At 33.0% G+C, this 19,238-nt stretch overlaps 1 protein-coding gene across 2 annotated transcripts in view; it reads right to left on the reverse strand.

The window, feature by feature from the left end:
* LOC137398582 (putative adenylate cyclase regulatory protein) overlaps positions 1 to 19,238 on the reverse strand; it is a 132,450-nt gene that overhangs the window by 82,465 nt on the left and 30,747 nt on the right. For both annotated transcript variants that reach the window (XM_068084745.1, XM_068084744.1), the window contains 4 exons: positions 17,816 to 17,956; positions 12,406 to 12,546; positions 7,702 to 7,842; positions 4,350 to 4,490 (listed from right to left, as the gene is read on the reverse strand). In XM_068084745.1, the coding sequence (XP_067940846.1) occupies positions 4,350 to 4,490; positions 7,702 to 7,842; positions 12,406 to 12,546; positions 17,816 to 17,956 (564 nt within the window). The remainder of the gene's footprint in view (positions 1 to 4,349; positions 4,491 to 7,701; positions 7,843 to 12,405; positions 12,547 to 17,815; positions 17,957 to 19,238) is intronic.

Genomic DNA, 19,238 nt, shown 5'->3' on the forward strand with positions numbered 1-19,238 from the left:
TTTGACGTACTTATATTGAGCTTTCCTTTTCTGTAAACTCAACTCCTTGACGGGGTTGCTTAAAGAGTCAATTTTTTTCCTTTTGAGTAAGTTTGGGCTTTTTTTAAAGAAATATGCTGACCAATGTTGATAAATGCGAGTTAGATATACATGCATGAAATCTGCACAGTGTGTTCAATGTTACTGCATGGTTTCATTGAAAGCTCTTATCTGAAACCTTTTATAATCCAAAGGGCCCCATATATGCTATATTTCCCAGTTTTGCCTCAGTAGCAATGACTTGACTAAATCGAATTGTATAAGTAATAAATGTGGCCACAGGTATGCAAATCTCCCATGTTTGACATTTATGTTTTAAAAATTGGGTGTCTCTGACTCTACCAGGCATATTTGGCAGCATGAATGTATGCACTGTTTTAATTAATATACGTTTTAAAAGTTTTCTATTTGACAACTAGGATGGTTTCAATACCAATTACTTGATGTCAATACCATCCTAGCTTTTATTGCAACTTATTACAACTTTTTTTAAATGGACAAAGTGCTTGTTTTTGCCATGCATGCCCACTAACAAGCTATTAAGGGAAAGCATAAGTTTTCAATTTTATGAATAATATGTATGATAAACTTTAGATCAAAGCACACACAGATGTGCCTGCAAATCGGTTTTCTTAGTTTCTGTTGACAAAATCCCTGAAATGGGGTTTCAGGGATTAGTTCGCCTTTTTAACCAATTGATAGAAAATTAAATGATGCAATAAAGGTTCATTACAAGTAAAAAGAACCAAACTAAATATCATAGTTAGCTAAATTTATATAAAAAGAAAAGAAGTAGAGCTTGGAACTAGGACTATCTAATTCAAGATATAAAAACATAATAGGAGGCCCTGAATTTAATGAGAAGATAACTTCTCTTGCAAAAGAGAAGACAACTCAGAATTTTGTATAAAAATTTTCAAATTTTACGCTAATGGGAGGTCCTCCATTTCAAACTACAGAGCCTCCTAACCTGCAAAATTTTTCAAAATGTTGAACTCTCCGGCAAAATTTATGCAAAATGCAAAATAGATACGTATGCGATCAGCATGACGAGTAGAGTTGTTTAAGCATGTTTCTAGCGAAGCCTCCTATCAGAAGCCTCCTATTATCCGAAAGCCCTATATCGTGGATATATTTTCCAAAGTGGCCTCCTATTCAATCTAATTTGACTATATATATATATATATACATATATATATACATATATATATTTATATATAAATACATATATATATATTTATATATATATATATATACATATATATATATATATATATATATATATATATATATTCAGCTTACTTAGTGTTTGTGATCTGCAATAAGGGGTAACATTAAAATGTGTTATGTGCAAAACTACCATTATTGCAATGTACTATCTACATAACAGATAATGGTGAGCTTTTAACTTCCAGACAGTATTTTTATAAATGTTGAACCTTAATGAATTAAGGTTACTAAACATATGCTAAAACCTAAGTTTTAGTACTTATCTTACTGAACTTCAACATTGTCTTTGGCTAAAGTTTTATCTGCGGGTCGTTTTCACATTCACTGCCACAACTTCTACAAAACTTCATTATAACTAAGAAAGCTGAACTGACAAAGATCAAGCATTGTGTCTGTTACATGTGTAGCAAAAGGTATGACGGCAAACAGCCAATCGACATCTTTGTTACCTTGATGTATTTATCACACCAACTGCCAAAGTTTAATTTAGAGACAAATAGCGATGAACTGATAAAGATCAAGCATAATATCCCTTTCAGATGTTGTGGCAGGGATTTTGGTGAATATCCAATAAACATCTTTGTTATTCCGAGCCATTCAGCACACTGACTGTCAAAGTAGTTTCGAGAACATTTTTTGTGGATACAGTTTGGCAAAAAAACATTGTGTGACAGTGACAAAACACTCATTTGCTTTCACATCGTTAAGTTGAAACAACGGTATGGCAGGTTCGTCGTAAGCATTGGTCAGGCTGCGGTTACCTCACTACATAATATAGCAAAAATTAACAAAATTGAAATTTTGTCAATTCTAGCTATTTTTACCATAATAATTGGACCTGAAACACAGGCATAGCAAAATAATTTGATTGTGAGCATTAAACCTGTATTCAAATATATATATTATATATATATATATATATATATATATATATTAAACCTATATTCAACTATGATTATCAGAACAGCAGCACTAATTTAAAGTTATTTCACTCATCATTTTCAACAAAAAAGTAAGATACTTTATTGGCAAAATTAATTATGCAGATAATTTATTTAGCAGTAATTGTAAATTGCTCCCTATTGGTTTCAATAACATAAACTGTTTTTGCACTCTTTTAAATATAATAAAACTGATGAGGGTATGTATGAACACAGATTATTGTCAGCGTCGTTAGTTTTCAACGAGTATGCTTTTTATCCAGGAGCAATGTAGTAGATTTCCATGAGCTAGCAGTATATGCAAAATTATGATATGACGCGGCAAAATGACTGAACGGTACAGTGTAAGTGGGTTTGCTTAAGAAATTACTGCCTCGAGCTCTAGTTTTGACTGTGGCAATCTTTTTTACCTAGCACTGTCTGAATGGATTTGGACAGACGGATGAATGAGCTCTTATGATAGAAAATACCATAAGTATGATATAATATTATTATAAATAGTTGCATGTTTTTAATTAAAGGAATAGTACAACACAACATCAAAATATCACTTCCTAGATTCAGATAACTGTGATTGGTAAAACTTTATTGGTCACATTCTATAAAATATAAACTATTAACATTTCACATGTGTTGGATTTAACCAATAACACGAACGGTTAAAAAAACTTTTTGGTTAGTAAATTGGTAAAAAATATAATTTATATATTGTTCAATAAACATTGATAGTTCAACTCACCTCAGCAAACATATATCTAAGCAACTTTAATCGTATTAAAATTTTTATGATTTAACTGTCGGAACCTCGATGGCCAGTATTTTGGCATTACATAGTGTCTGTCAGAAACATTGACGTACACCATACCGACATCTACATGGCTGTTTTTCAAAGGGCTTTTTTAAGTAATAGTTTGGGCCGCTCAAAATAAAATTTGAACAATATATTACAAAATAATTACTGCAACTTGGAATCGTTTGATCATCAAATATAGTTATCTACTTATTTCAATAAAATATTAAGTTACTGGAATGCTATCATGAAAAAAATTGGTTTTATTCGTTCGTTGGTATACAAGAGAATATTTTGAAGCAAATAAAGAATTAAATTACACTTACTATAAAATTGCCGGTCACTTCTAGTCATACAACATTAATGAACATGAGCTTAAGAAAAATGATGCCAATGGAAAACAAATTGTAGAACTTTTTAAAATTACATAATATTTTTTTAGTTCTAGCTGAAGAACTGTGAAACAAATTTCCATTGACATTCGGTGACATATTTTGTTCATTTCTTGGCTTCTTTTTTTTGTGTTGTACAAATATAATAGAATTATGAGCATTTATAAATAGGTTTAATATTATGTTCAAATAGTCTTATTGTTAGAAAAAGTAGACCCGGTTGATTGACATTGACGAAAACGGCCAGGTTTTAAATGGTTCGTAATGAATATTGTTTAGATTACTGCATACCAGCTTAATAATAGTGTTTTTACCAAAGTGGTTTAGAAGTGAAATACTGAAGTACCTATGTAGGCCACTTGGTGTCATATGCAACTGATGTTACTAACATATGCCATTTCAAATAGGCCTTAAAGAAAAAATAACATCCACAATTAAAAGGTAAAGGTTTTTGTAAATCAAAAGTTATTGCAGTTAGTTAGAAGTTAAATAGACAGAAAAATAAGCCCAAAAAATAGTTGATGGTATGTAATTATGATTACAATATGATTGAAAAGAGACAAACTGAGATATATAAAGTATGCAAAATGTCAAAGCAATTTAATATGTTCTTGAAAATATGTAGCCATAGAATTACAGATTATTCTGTGTTACTATGAGCGTTCACAAGGCTATAATGTGATTATTATGCTGGGCGCATTTGTATCCTGACAAAACATCCCAAAACTTTAAAAATATTATGAACCGATTAGCCTTTTTTAACTTTTTTTACAATTTAGACAGAAAAGATGTTATATAATAAAATACTAAAAATTTAGTATGTTGAGAAAACATTTAACAACTTCATTAAACTGTTTGTAGAATCTCATGAGAATAAAACTAAACCCATCAATAAGCAAACATCCCTTTGCTGGAAACCCTTCCAAGTTGCTCTACAGTGTTTATACAGATACAGACCTGAATGGAAGTTCCGTAAGGTCACAAAAACTCAAGTCAAGCTTTTCCAGTGACTTCAGCTTATCCATACCAACAAGTGCATCAGAATTCAGTTTGTTGCAGCTAATATTCAATTCTTTCAGACTGGTCAGTGAATCAAATCTGAAAAAAAACAGTAATAGGCAACCCTATTACTGCTAAGACTAATCAATCAGCTTAGAGTAAGGTCTATAAATATATCTTACTCTACTTTTCATAACATATAGTTTCTAAGCAAATAGCAATAAACAATGAAGATGGGGGTCACTCATGAAAGCAATCAGTGCTATTACCCTCTGTGTCTCGAAATATTGATGTAACCATGTAATGCATACGTATTGAATATATATCTTTAGATAATATATATATACATTTATATATATATATATATATATATATATATATATATATATATATATATACATGTATATACATGGATAAGATGTAAAAGTTTCTACATATTTACATAAGGAGTATATATATATATATATATAAGTTTATATACTGTACATACATTGGAATTATAGGTGCGTTAATATAAATATATACATGTATATATAAACATGTATATGTATACATGGAGAATATATGTACATCTACTTGTATATACACATTTATATATGAGGGTCAATCAATAAGTAGTAGGAATTTTGTTATAATTTCTGTTCTAGTTTATTTAGCAATGAAATATTTTTTAGACTTTTATAAATGGGAGTTGTCATCACCTACTCCCATGAAAATTCATCATTTCAATGATTCAACTTTTTGATATTATTTATATTCAAAATGGCCGCCAAGCTGAAAACATGCTCACTCATTGAGCAAAGAGCTGTTATAACATTTTTGAGAGGTGAGAATGTGAAAACAAGAGTCAAGCACAGAAGAATGAAACAACAATATGGGGAAAGCTACATGTCACAAACAAGCTGCTATAGAGGGGGTTAATGAATTCAAGAATGGGTAAGAAGACATTACTGGTGAGTCAGGAAGTGGTAGACCAGTGTATATTTCAACTTCAGACCCAGAAGACCTCAAGACTTCTGACCCTGATTAAATCTGATAAAAGACTCACTATACATGTAGATGATGTTGGGGAGACCATGAAAATTTCACATGGAACTGCTCACAATATTGCCCATAAGAAGCTAGCTTTCAACAAAGTCAGCGCACACTGGGTACCAAAAGATGCTGACTGATGATAACAAAGCGCAGCATGTTATGGCTGCCAGACAGTGCATGAGATAACTCAGACTGGAAGGAGATGGTTTCCCATCTAGGATTGTAACTACCGACGAACCCTGGGTGTATCATTACGAACCGGAATCAAAATGACAATCAATAGAGTGGAAGAATACAACCTCTCTTGTAAAGAAGTTCGAATCTCAGAAGATGACATGAAAAGTAATGCTCACAGTATTCTACGATAGAAAGGGTCAATTGACTGTAAATTTTAAGAGCCAAGGTAACACTGTTAATTCTGAAAACTACTGTGAGATCCTGGCTGTGGTGGAGCAAGACATATGGACAAAAGAAGAGACCTCTAGAATAGAGATGTCGTGTTCCACCCGGACAATGACCGCCCACATGCTGCTGCCCGTGCAATGGCCAAAATTGAGGAACTGGGCAGATAACTGTTAGTACACCCATCTTATAGTCCAGATGTAGCACCAAGCAATTTTCATCTTTTGGAACATTAACCACTTCACTGCCATAGACGCATAAATGCGTTTTTTGTGGGACCACTGCAGTAGACGCATTATTGTGACTTTCTCAGCGATTGCGTAGTTACCTAACTTTATTATTTGATGACAGCATAACCCACTATTTTTAAGAATTTTATGAAATTGACAGTGTTGTCCAAAGATTTTTCGATAAAATTAGCCTAAATTAACAAAGCAGTTTTAAACTTTTGTTTGAAAACTTCTAATTTAATTACAAACCTTTTTTGTATGAGTTCATTAATTACCGCATGTGAGTCAGAAAACAGGTAAGATCTTATGTTGATGACATTATAGCCAATTCAAATTTAGATTTTTGTAATAATACAGATAATTAAAGCAGCAGCACTGTCTCTGATAGTGGTGAAAGTAAATTTTTTGTAGGAGTAAAGAACATTACGGAGGATCATTTTAGCTTTGCATCGATCGTAGCTTCACACAGCTTTATCATTGCACAAAGTATAGATCCATTGGTTTTTTGAATAGCAATGATGGTTAAACTGTGGTCAAATTGGAATATCTAACAACAATGATTTAGATAAAGATTGAATTTGAAAAAATACTGTTTACATATCATGAAGCAATATCGGCAATTTTCGGTAAAATGGCTGGCACTTGGAAGATACTCAAATTTGTACATGCTTGGCAGTGAAAGGGTAAAAGAATTACATGAGAGGCAAGCAGTTCCCTACTGAAGCAGTCGTCATAGAAGCTATGTGTGAATAATTTAGAACCTAGCAGCCAGAACTTTAATCTGCAAAAATTTAAAAAAATTTCTAGGAAGGTAGAGCAAGTGCATAACAAAAGAAAGAGATTATGTTGAAAAGTGAAGAAAATGTAGCTATATATTATTGTAACAAAATGTTATGACAAAATTCCCACTACTTATTGACTTACCCTTGTACATTGAGAATATATGTAAACATGTAAATATATACATGTACATATATATATTTATACATGAATAATATACACAATTATATATACATGGTGGATATATATATATATATATATATATATATATACATGGAAATATATATACACTTTGTATATATATATATATATGTATTTATATATATATGTATATATATATATATATTACTATATATATAGTTGTATATATATTGTTATGTATCAACATATAGATATATATATATATAGATATATAGGTAAATGTTGCATAGGCTATATATATATGTGGTGTATATACATACATATACAAACGTGGTATATATATGTATCTATACATACAACATTCACCATTTCAACTTTTAATATTTGTATCATGACAGAAGTGTTTTTAGCTCAAAGCAAATAAACTACAGGAAATAATAACACCGTTGTGAAGGTTTTAAGACGTTTTGAAATGTTTGTAACTGTTAACATTGATATCGCAAAAGAAAAACTTTGTTAAAATAATTTTGGAGAGAAAACTAAACTGTGACGGTGTTTAAATCTAAATGTGAAATCATTAGCATGTAATTGTTAAATGTTTTTTACTATGAATACAAAGAAAACTCATTTTAAGTTTTTGTTCTCCAAAGAGATTTGAATTGCCCAGGCGACCAAGCACGTTTTACTGTAGGTATGCTTCAACGCAGAGGTTTTAGACTAACCCGGTCGGTAATTCAGTCAGCTGGCAGCGAGACAAGTCAAGGTTCTCCAGTGAAACCAGCTTGACTATTTCATCACAACTATCAGGTTCTAAAGGATTCCTCGACAGTTTCAAGGCTCTCAGCTTGGTTAATGAGGAAAGTCTGCAAAAGAGAACTACAGCAACATTTTCTTACAAAAAAATGATCTATTTAAAATTTTTTGTTCAATTGTACAGTAAATATTATTATAGGAGACATATTATTGGTGTAACTTGGCAATGTAATAAGTTATCTTGACATCAACTCCAATTGTACAGTTGAGCGATGCCAACTTTTTTCTACATGTAGATCTTGGTGCTTACAATATTAAATATAGTTTTCATACACACTGATATTTATATAAATTTGCTAAGCCTACATTTTAAGTAACAGCCCATGTAGTGAACTAGAAAGACAGAACTTTTTTATGTTCATCTTAAATTTGTCTAACGGACTTTGTCCCTTCGGCTTAAATCCACCAAACTCAAAATAGAATTATTCTTACTTTATGATGCGGTAAAAAACAGTTAAACTATATGACAATATAGAATATATTTTTAAGAGTCAACTCTATTTTATTACGTTTGTATTACATACATATGTGTGTAATATATTGAACACAGTTATTACATTGTCAAAACAAAGAGTAGAGAAACTTTGCAGCTTTACTTAAACCTTATTAAATGAGTGAATCGTACTTAGAAATATGTATGTTCGAAACATATGTTTGCTAAAATGAGTTGTGGTTTTTGTTGCCGTTTTTAAAGCTTGTCTTATGGTTGCGGTGACTGGTCTTGAAAACAGTCTCACACAGCCTCAAATAGGTTTCAGTGCCTTGTTTGTTGAGTCGAATAATTGTTGCCTAGTACACTACACTTTTTTGCTGGCAAAGTTGTTTAAAAGAGCATTTGGTTTTGTTTCTGCAGTTGTCCTTTTAACTTATACATATTGTTATGTTGTTTAGTGGTTCGCTGTTGTTTTTGTCTATATTGTACTTTTATAGAAGACATTGTGAAATGACTAATATGTATATGTATGTATATATGTATATACAGTCAAACATGGATAACTCGAACTTCACGGGACTGAGCAAAAGTGTTCGAATTATCAGAGCGATCAAGTTATCAGAGCACGGTCACAAGTCTATGTATTTACTTATTTATTAGTAGATACATGTACATATACAAACTATAATATAAATAAAAAGCACAAATGGCTTGTTTCAAATTAAATGCTTCTAATGTAAAATTTAAAACGTTTTTATCAAAAAGTACAGAGATTTTTCTATCACTTGAGATTGGTTTGTTGTTTTAGATGATGTTATTGCCAGGACGTTTTTCAGATTGACATTGGCAAAACTTGATCGTTTTTGAAATGCTCAAAAGAAAAGACATATTTTTCTTTTGAGCGTTTTACCCACGATCAATTTTGTCGATTTTTCTTGAAGTTTATGCAAAGATAACTTTACTTTACCTGGGATTCGTTAAGAGCAACACTCCGAGGCAGTTCAATTAAAAATTTTACGAGGTTTTATGGTACATTGTATATCACTCACGCTTTTTGAATGGATACTTATTGAATGTACACACGTATTTTGTGTTTAGGTCAAACGATGAATAGTTTTTTTTAGCTAAGACAACGTATACGTTTAATTACCACAATTTTTAAGAAGTTTTAAACATTCAACATTCCGACGTTGATTGAACACGAAATCAGCGTCGGAAAACTATTCGTCACGGGCTAGCCGGGTCACGCACTCAAGGATTTTTGCCACGCACATACAAAACAACATGCTGTTTTTGTTTTGTATGTGCGTGGCAAAAATCCTTGCGCGCGTGACCCGGCTAGCCCGTGCAACTCATCGTATAGCAGTATAAATCAAATTTCACCAAACCTTTAGAAAAGTCGTTGACAGAAATATTTTGCCATTGGTGGTAATAACGACGCTTAGGAATTACGAAAAGATGAGGTTTACCTCTATGACTTTGAAAAAAGTGATTTTCTAAAGCGGTAACAACCGTTTCGGTATCCGTTGGGCAAAAAACAGTTCGAATTAACAGTGTTGAGTTAGAGTTATCTATAGCAATTTATTATTACGTAGGAACGGACCAAAGAAACCATTCGAATTAAACATTTGTTCGAGCTATCCGTGGGCGAGTTATCCATGTTTGGCTATCTATGAACTATATACATATATATGTATATATATGTATATAGTTCAGCCGCATCTGATGAGTGCATCGCATGAAATAAATTTGTAGCACAATTACTAAAAGTTTACTACCTCTTAATGTTTTTTTAAATATATATATATATATATATATATATATACAGATACATAAGTAAATGTGTAAGACCCGAGCAGAGTGCTCAATGATAAAATCAAAACAAGTTAAAATCAATAAAACAGACTACAACTTTAGATTAGTCCGTTTATTACTATTAGCTTCACGCTTGGTAAGCGCAATCTTCAGATAAGGTGTTAGGCCGAGTTTTGGCTACTTATATACAGCTAAAACTATTAAAATTACTAAAACTTCATAGCTGAAAAATTATTGATTTATAGAAGCATTAGGTTTTAATATTTGACAGTAGAAACTTGCTAGCATGTCTGCAGGCATTGACGAGTTCAGTGCGTTTGTTCAATGAACCAAGGTGTGGCCTGTAAATAATATAAATTTTTTCTTGTAGACATAGTGTACAGTTTTAGAGCCATTGGCTAGTGGTATGAACTGTTCCAGTATGCTCCAGTCGATGGAATAGTGTTCAAAGGATTCAAACACCAACTATTTAAACACTATATATACTTTGCTAAATTCTATCAGTGTAACCATGCAAAGTGTTGCTTTGAGTTTACATTGGTAATGACCCAAAGGTAAGTTTGGTCAGGTGACAAAAAATGCAAGTTGAACTTTTTTAATGAAAATTAGTTTGTTTATGGCAACAAGAAAATCAGAATATAGTTATTTTAAACTTATGACCAACTCTCTCAGATTAATCAGTAATTTGAAGCTGGAAACCTTTGTGATTTGCTACCACAGCTTTACTAGCCTTATTAAATTGAATCTAAGTAAATCATGTTGATGGTACCTTGAAGACAACTGCTGGCACTGTTTCATACAATTGTTGCGAGAAGAAAATTGTTGTGTTCACTTGGAATCTTCATGCATAATTTTTTTGGCTGAGAGTTACAAGCAAACATATTTTGTAATTATTACACCAAATAAATACAGGCATACTGCACTTTTGCCTGATTTACAGCAGTTTACTCGACTAAACAACATTTAATGACAGATGTTTCAATAATAAGCCAAATGATATAAATTACATTCTCCCATATAAATATATTAGTGGCTAAAAGTAGAAATTAAAAGAATGAATGCACCCATAATGTATTACTATAAAATTGGTGAGTGGTAAAGCTAGTTAGCTGTGATTTGCCCATTTACTGCCAAATAAATCCAACATGAAACTTTTTACTGTACCGAGCGAATTTGTTGCTGAATTTTACCCTTGCGCATTGATGCAAGAAGGCTGCCATTATTTTTTTCCAATTTATGGTAGGTCTCTAAATAAAGATGTATTGAAGCTCTAAAAAACCTTTCTACCAGTTGCTATTTATTGCTTGCAAATCACCCACGTCGACCTTATAACTTGTTCACCGCTTTTACAGTGTTCACTCTCTTACTTCAATATTTTAAGTTTGATAACTTTTTTGCCAACTATATTTAACAATGTTGCTCAAAACCTTATGCACTGATAATTCATATGTCTTTTTAAGTTTTTCAGCTCAATAATGTCTTTATTAGTAATAGAAGAGACGTTACATGAATGAGTATCAATCTATCAAAAGCTGAGTTTACATCATGACAACGATGATGGCACATGGTATGCTATTGATCTGAAAATTGATAAGCTATGTAATAATAATCTACAAAAATATAATGAAAATGATGATCCAAACATATGATACATGCAGACAACAAAACCATTGCGTTCAAAAACTATTTTCATCGCTTGATTGGCCAATTGCATTATGATGATTGCTGTCATTTTCATTCACTTAAGCTCTCTCTAAGATTTTTCACTTTGTCTTAGCTTTTTTTTTCCATCAATGCTGAATTAGTTGATACGAGCATTTAAAAATGGTTGAAGCAAAGCAAAACTTTTTACAAATAGCCATTTAAAATACAAACTTTTTTGGTAAAAAAAAAATAAATTTTAGCCCTTAGTACGACTTCGTACAATGTGCAAATTTTAGCGTTGAAATAGTACTACAGGTTTTATTTTAATTAATCAAACCAAGCAATACTCGCTGATTCACAGATTGAAAAAATCTATATTTTGTTTTTTAACTGTCTTTCGCTAAGGAAAACCTACTCTATTGTCACAGTTGTGGTTTGCTAGTGCAAGTCTCCTAGTACAATACAGACGATTATGGTGCAAAAAGTGTTAAAGTGAGTAAGAAGCCATTAGAATTTAGATTTTTGTGGCAATGTGAAAGCTGGAAACTTCTCAAACGCTTCCTGTATTATTCGCTCAATAACTTTGGATGCCATAAAATGAATTTGTAACTAGACAGTCAAATATTTATGAAGTAATGCAATGTATTCAAATATAAACAAGTTTCAATCAGATTGACTCGGTCACAATACATTGCACAATGGTTATATTATACCAACTAACCTGGGTGGAAGTTTTGTCACCTCACAAGACTCCATTCTCAACTTCTCTAGTAACACCAGCGTTTCAAGGCCAAAGAAAAACTCGCAATCCAGTTTACAGCCAATGACATCTAATTCTTTTAGAGTTGTTAGTGAAGCAATTCTGTAGTGATAGTGAAGTAAATATTGATATTGTCGCTGGTACCGGAAGACAAGAATATAAGGATGCTACAAAAATTCATTTGAATTTATTTGTCGTCAGAGCATCGCTTCAACAGATGTATTAATGTAGTTAGTTAACTATTTACCTTAGTACAGGTTTACTAGTTAACAATAAAAACATTATTTATTTTCTAATTTTTGTTATGATCATTTTTGTATGTTCTAAATGTTTTGTCTCTTTATTTTATACAGTTGACAGGTTATTAGAGACACACATCCGAAGAACTTTAAATATATTGTATTACAACCAGTTATATTTGTTTTATAGGTCAGCATCTGACCGGTGCTTTCAACGAATACAGTTTTATAATTCAATTTCTATGTTAAGCAAAACACAACTTTTCGGCAAACTACCAAATATGTTAGCCAGTGTGATGCGATTGATCCAACTCTTCTATATATTTATAAAATTAAAAGACCCATTCAAGTTTAGCATTTTGAAGTATAAAATTCGTAAATCTAGCACTCGTAACAGATTATAGGATCTTCATATACTAACTGCAACCAGAAGATGTCAGCTTGTAGAAAAATAATTTTTTTAGCTTTCCAAAGCATGATTATTTACAGTTTTATGACAACTTGCTGATTAGTTATAGCTATTTTGTTGACAGCAATCAATTTGTTGACAGCAAATAATTTCAAATTGTGCTACTAATTACCTCGGCAATTTGAGAGCTTAGCAGCAATGCGCATCCGGTCGCAAAAGAATTATAAAATATTTTAATCCATTTCTCTTTACCAATAGTCACTAAAAACGTCTTTCTCACCCACCTAAAAGTTGCAGGACTGTCGGAAAAGTTGTTTAAAGGCATCAAAATAATATTGTAGGGTGCTGACTTTAGATGCAATGTGAAATATTCAAATTGTATAGCTACATACAGGAGATTGTGCATTTGAATGATATCTGCGACAAAATGGAGAAATTAAAACTGGAACAAAGGAAAGACGATTGTTTAAAACAGGTTATTCACTCTCTTGAATACTGCTGACAAGTTTACCTTTTATCCATGGACACAATTCTTAGTGGGTAATTAGAAAGAAGAGGATTACTGACTATGAACTAGAAGCTGCTGAAGTTGGGAATGAGATTTGTGGGTCTCCTATCCTAGAGGAGTCAGGTGCTTGAGAATATACCTAAGGAATATCTAGGTATTACTAAATGTCAAGCATAAGAATAAAAAATTTTTGGTTGCCGTCTATGGTAAAAGCAATAAAGGTAAATATAACTAATATACATGTTCATATGTCAAAAATCTGTATAATATGGAGTAAGAATGGCCTCTAAATTCTCTTACCACTTAGTCAGACAAAGGCAGTCTGATAACCAATTTTTAAATTTGTACCAGTGTCGAGAGGTACCAGTATCGTCATGTTCAAAGTTTTGATAGATAGCTTTTGGTGGAACAGTAACCTTTTTATATGCTCATAAACCTCCATGCAAAAATTGTTGTAATTAATTCAACATACAGTCATACTTTGACTTACAGGTTTAATGCGTTCCGAGACTGAGCTCGTATGTTAATTTACTCGCATGTTGGTGCAATTTATTTATATATAAAACTATTAAATATATAATGATTGGTTTCCATATTTAAAAAATGCAAATAAAACACTCAAAACAAGATAATGTAAAAGAAAGAACATGTTGGTTATTGCCCTAATTTACTAAATGCTTTCAACAAGCACAATTAAAATTTAATGCAAGGAAATGTGATTAATTAAAATGTAAAATTAAATACATACAACAGCAGCGAGTGCTAGCATTTGCAAGATAGGGAGATATAAGTTATCCTTCATTACAACAGTTGACTTTGATAAATTTGATTTTTATCAATGTCTTAAAAAACAAACGTAGAAGCAAACCTAAAAGCAAACTTTCATTTTTAATTTAACGTAATTAAAATTTCTTCGGCCTTCCTAGTTTGAAGTTTCTCGCTGGTTAGCTAATTTTTCCTCTGTTTTGCTTTCACGACTAGCCGGCCGTTTTAAAAATTTCCTATCTAAAGACGTTTGCCTTTGTCACCCTTTCAACAAAGTGCCATTAGGACGAACGCAGGTGTCGTAACAAAAGGTTAATGCACGACCACTAGCCAACTTGTCCGAATGTCTATTTTTATAGTTTTGCTAGATAGCATCGGCCTTTTTATATAGCATCGTTTCAGTTACGCTGTCACCGGCCAATTGTTTATCCAATGCCTAAACAGTCTCTCCATCAGCGGTCGTGAAGATCGCTGCGCCGTTTCAAAACTACAGCCAGTCCTTTTGCGAACTAAATGCCCTGAATATAATCCTTCGGTTTGATAATTATGGATGTATTTCTGTCATATTGCTGCATATTTTTCAATAACATTCCATCTAATATCAACTGTTATCATTCGCTTTTTCTTTGCATTATCCTTAATTTTACTGGCAACCTTTTGGTCAACGCAGAGTACTTTTAATTCACATAATTCTGCACTGAAAATCGTACAAAAAAACATGGTACAAAAGTATACCTTGAGCAGTAGAAAAATACAGAGTGATGCTGTTCTCATAAAACACCTCGGGCATACTTGGCAACTGACTCACGTGCTCGTATCTCAAACATGGCTCGTATGTTCGTGCTAAAACTTGCTTAAAAGCTGGCTCGTATCTCAAGTTTCTTGTACGTTGGAGCACTTGTAAATTGAAGTATTACTGAATTCAGAAAATCTATTGTGTTTTCTCAGTTCCTCCTAATTGTTGTATCATTACGAAATCATCTTATATTGTAATCATAGCCAAACCGACTTAATTTCGCTATCGCTTGCTAATTCTTTCACAACTGCATTTAAACTTTTCATGGTTGTTTTGTTTTTTGTTATTTTCTTAGACTTTCACAAAATATTTTTTCATGATATGAAGTTTGAAAGTTACCATTGTTTGACCAAGTTTCAAAACTTTTACGTTGGTTTTTGTTTTCTCTCCTAATTTATTTCAATTTCACAAAAGCCTTTCTCATGATATGTAGTTTGAAAGTTACCATTGTTTGACCAAGTTTGAAAACTTTTACGTTGGTTTTTGTTTTCTCTCCTAATTTATTTCAATTTCACAAAAGCCTTTCTCATGATATGTAGTTTGAAAGTTAGGATGACAAAATTTATTATAGGTTAAATAAAAATCAATTTTTATTACTCAGACAATGCGAGTAGTACAGCTAGTAGTGAAGTGTGTAGAGAGCCAAATATTACATGTGAACCCCTAACACTTTCTGATTCACCTGATCGCCCTTGGCAAATGTTAGGCAGTGACATGTTTCAGCCAAATATAAACAACTACCTGAGAATGACAGATTGCCACAGAAGATACTAGAAGATAGCTCTGATAGGTTGAGAGAACACATCAAACAATGTCATATCCCAAATGAAAATTATACTTTCCAGGCATGGTATTCCAGTTTGCATGGTGTCTGACAACAGAACACAGTATTCGTAAAATGAATTTCAGAAATTCGCAAAGTCATATACATTTACTCTTATTACAAGTAGTTTGGAGTATGCTTGATGCAGCGGTGTAGCTGAGACGGCAGTTGCAAAAGTAAAATATTTGCTCAGCAAGGAGACAGATTCATATATTGCTCTCTGTGTCTACTGGGCATCACCACAGTTAAAGGTGCATACTCCTTCACAGAGTCACTCATGGGATGTAAGCTGAAGACAACTGTGACAGTTTAATATGATAGCTCAAAGCTAAAGCTATGGAATAATGAGAAGTTTAAAGTAAATAATGCGCTTTTAACAGATAGAATGCAGATAAACTACAGAATCAATGCCAAGGTAAAATATCTGCAAGCAGTGTGCGGTGGAGAGTGTGTTATTGTGAGGCATAAAAGTCAGGAGGGCACAGTAGTCTGAGCTAAGCAAGATGGAGATCGAAAGGTTATCTAAGAGGGAGATATGGCATGAAAAAGATCAGCAGTAATCTCAGTTAGTGACTCCACTGCAAATGCGGAAATATTCAGATTTAGTGTCAGATCAGCTATTATGGCAACCCTAAGATGAGTGTTTAGCTCAGGCAGCAGTCACATAAATATGAGGCAGAAGCTTATGAGTAGGGTAACTACCCTACTGAGACCCGTGCTACATCATATTGCTGACTAAAAAATTATTTACTTCAGACAATCACTATTTCATACTATTTTGTAACTTTCTCTTGAAAATTACTATGGTTGTTCACTTGCGTTGCATCTGCTCATAACAAATTATCATAGCATACTTATTTGCCACAATGCTTTTTGTGTATGTTTAGTTTTTGTAGACCATTATCTAAAATGTCAGCTTTTTGAGCCCGTAAAAGGATTTTGAAGTAATATTGATACAAGTAAGAGTTGTCCTATCTCTTATCTTTGTGTTTTCATTAGGGGTAGACCGCTCTTAATTAACAATGACATTATATTCCCGTCTTAGGAATAACATGAGCGTTCCACTCAAAACAAAAGTTAAAAGAACAGCAATGTTATAATGCTATCATGATAATCCAAGCCATTGTCTCTATCTTTGTAATACAACGAACATAATGTGGTGATATTTTACTGCAATGGAACACGTTAAGGGTTGTTAGTGAAGTAATTATGTAAAGCGACTGAAACAATTTAGCATTATCTTAATAAAACTATTGAAAATAATTCAACCACATTGTCAATTGAGTCAGACCTCACATTCTATGTTGATTGCCACATGTTGACACAAATAGATAAATGATAGCAGAAGTATTCCATTACTTTGTTCAAAGGGTTCGAAATCTAACCATCCATACTTCAGGTAACCATCAATTGATATCCAAGAATTACTTGTTTTCATAATATGTTCTGAGGTTTTATGAAATTTTGTTGTCATAATTTTAACAAAGACAGAGTAGTGAAATTTTTAGAAATAATTTTTGTAGCCTTCAGCAACATGATTGAAAATTTATTGGAAAACTGCAAAAAAGAGTTTTTGACTGTTGGCCAACCTGATTAACTTTTAATTTAACAATCAAAGTTAAAAGGACATCAAATGTTAAGAGTGTCCCTTTTCATTAACCTATGTTTTCATTAACCCATTAACCTAATTCATTAACCTATGTTTGGTTTCAAAATTAATAATTTGAGAAACTTAAAATAAAATTCTCTCACAACTTAATAAAAGTTTTTGACATATATAATTATTAAAAGATACATCAGCTGAGTGAGCTGTGTTCATGTTTCCATCTACCTGAGTGTCGACTTAGTGACTTCGAGAAAATGTATGAGAAGTTTTTCCAGCGAATCCAGATTTTCAATGACAACAGAACCAGCGGAATGTGTGATACAGTCATCCAAAACCAGCTCTTTAATGTTGGGCAGTGAAGCAATTCTGAAAGAGAAGAGCACTACAGGGCAACCCATTGGAGTCAAATCCTACAGTTAATGATTAATGCTGCATGTTGACACAACAATTTCTATGATAATGTGAGTGTTCGATCTTCAGTTTGACACGTCACAGCTTAATCACACATACTTTAGGTAATCACATTATAAAAACCAAAAATACATTATATTAAGTAATATGAAAAAGCAATGCCAAAAGCGGAAGCAATAAAGTACATGTAACAAAATTATGTTCTATTTGCCAATGAGACACAGAGATAAATTATTAACAGGGTAGATTAAGCAAAAAGGAGAGGGATTTGTAATATGTTGGTTACAAGTTGCTCAATAAAGGAATATTTTTTGGAGAATTGAAACAGAGTCTATTGTTCACAGTTCTAGACCAGAAGAGAAAGTTTCAGTACAAGACACGTAGTTATGATCAAAGCTGATAAAGCTAACACAAAGTATAATACAAAGCTGATAATGCTAGCTCCTAATATTATACAGAGCTGATGAAGTTAACACATAATATTATAATGAGAGCCATGTGATTAGTTGAGTTAGAAGGCACGGATGCATAGAACATACATAGAATGTTACATCCTTCCCCTAGTCGCCAAATCGAACTGGTCTAACAAATGCACGCCCTGATCTAGTCACTGTCACAGGAGTGTCAGTTGCGGCGAAGGAGTCGGCGGTTGTCAAGCGAGCTGGCGGTTCACCTGTCTTGTCATCTGAGGTGGTAGACATAGTAGGTGGTGGCCGAACCACGGTATCAGCGAGATCAGGAGTCGGTACGTGTAGCAGGTAGCGACGGTTAGGTCTGTATGCTTTGCTGTTTTGCTGCACAACATGCGATCGGGGGTTGGTTGTTCCGACAATGGTGGTGGTGGTGTCACAAAAGCCTTTGTCGGTCTGCATACACACGGAATCACCTGGTGTGAGTGTTGGTAGTGTAACAGCAGAGTGACCAGCATATGATTTCTGACGAGCACGCATTTGTGACAGCTTATGTTGCACTGCCTCAGAGTCTATCATTGTTGGTTGTAGGAGCGTCTCGGCGGTCGATATCGGTGTGCGAGTTTGGCGGAATATGTTTCTCAGAGCTGGCGAGCCCATATCCTTTCTCGGCGTGCTTCGTTGGTTAAGTAGAGCCATGTAGATGTCTCCACCCTCTTTGAATGTCTTCTCAATCAGGCTTTTGGCTGTCTGAACAGATTTTTCTGCCAGTCAATAACTGGATGTGTGGTAGGGGCTAGATCTTACGTGTTTGATATTCCACGCTC

The sequence above is a fragment of the Watersipora subatra genome, chromosome 6, assembly GCF_963576615.1.
Source record: "Watersipora subatra chromosome 6, tzWatSuba1.1, whole genome shotgun sequence".
Classification (NCBI taxonomy): Eukaryota; Metazoa; Bryozoa; class Gymnolaemata; order Cheilostomatida; family Watersiporidae; genus Watersipora; species Watersipora subatra.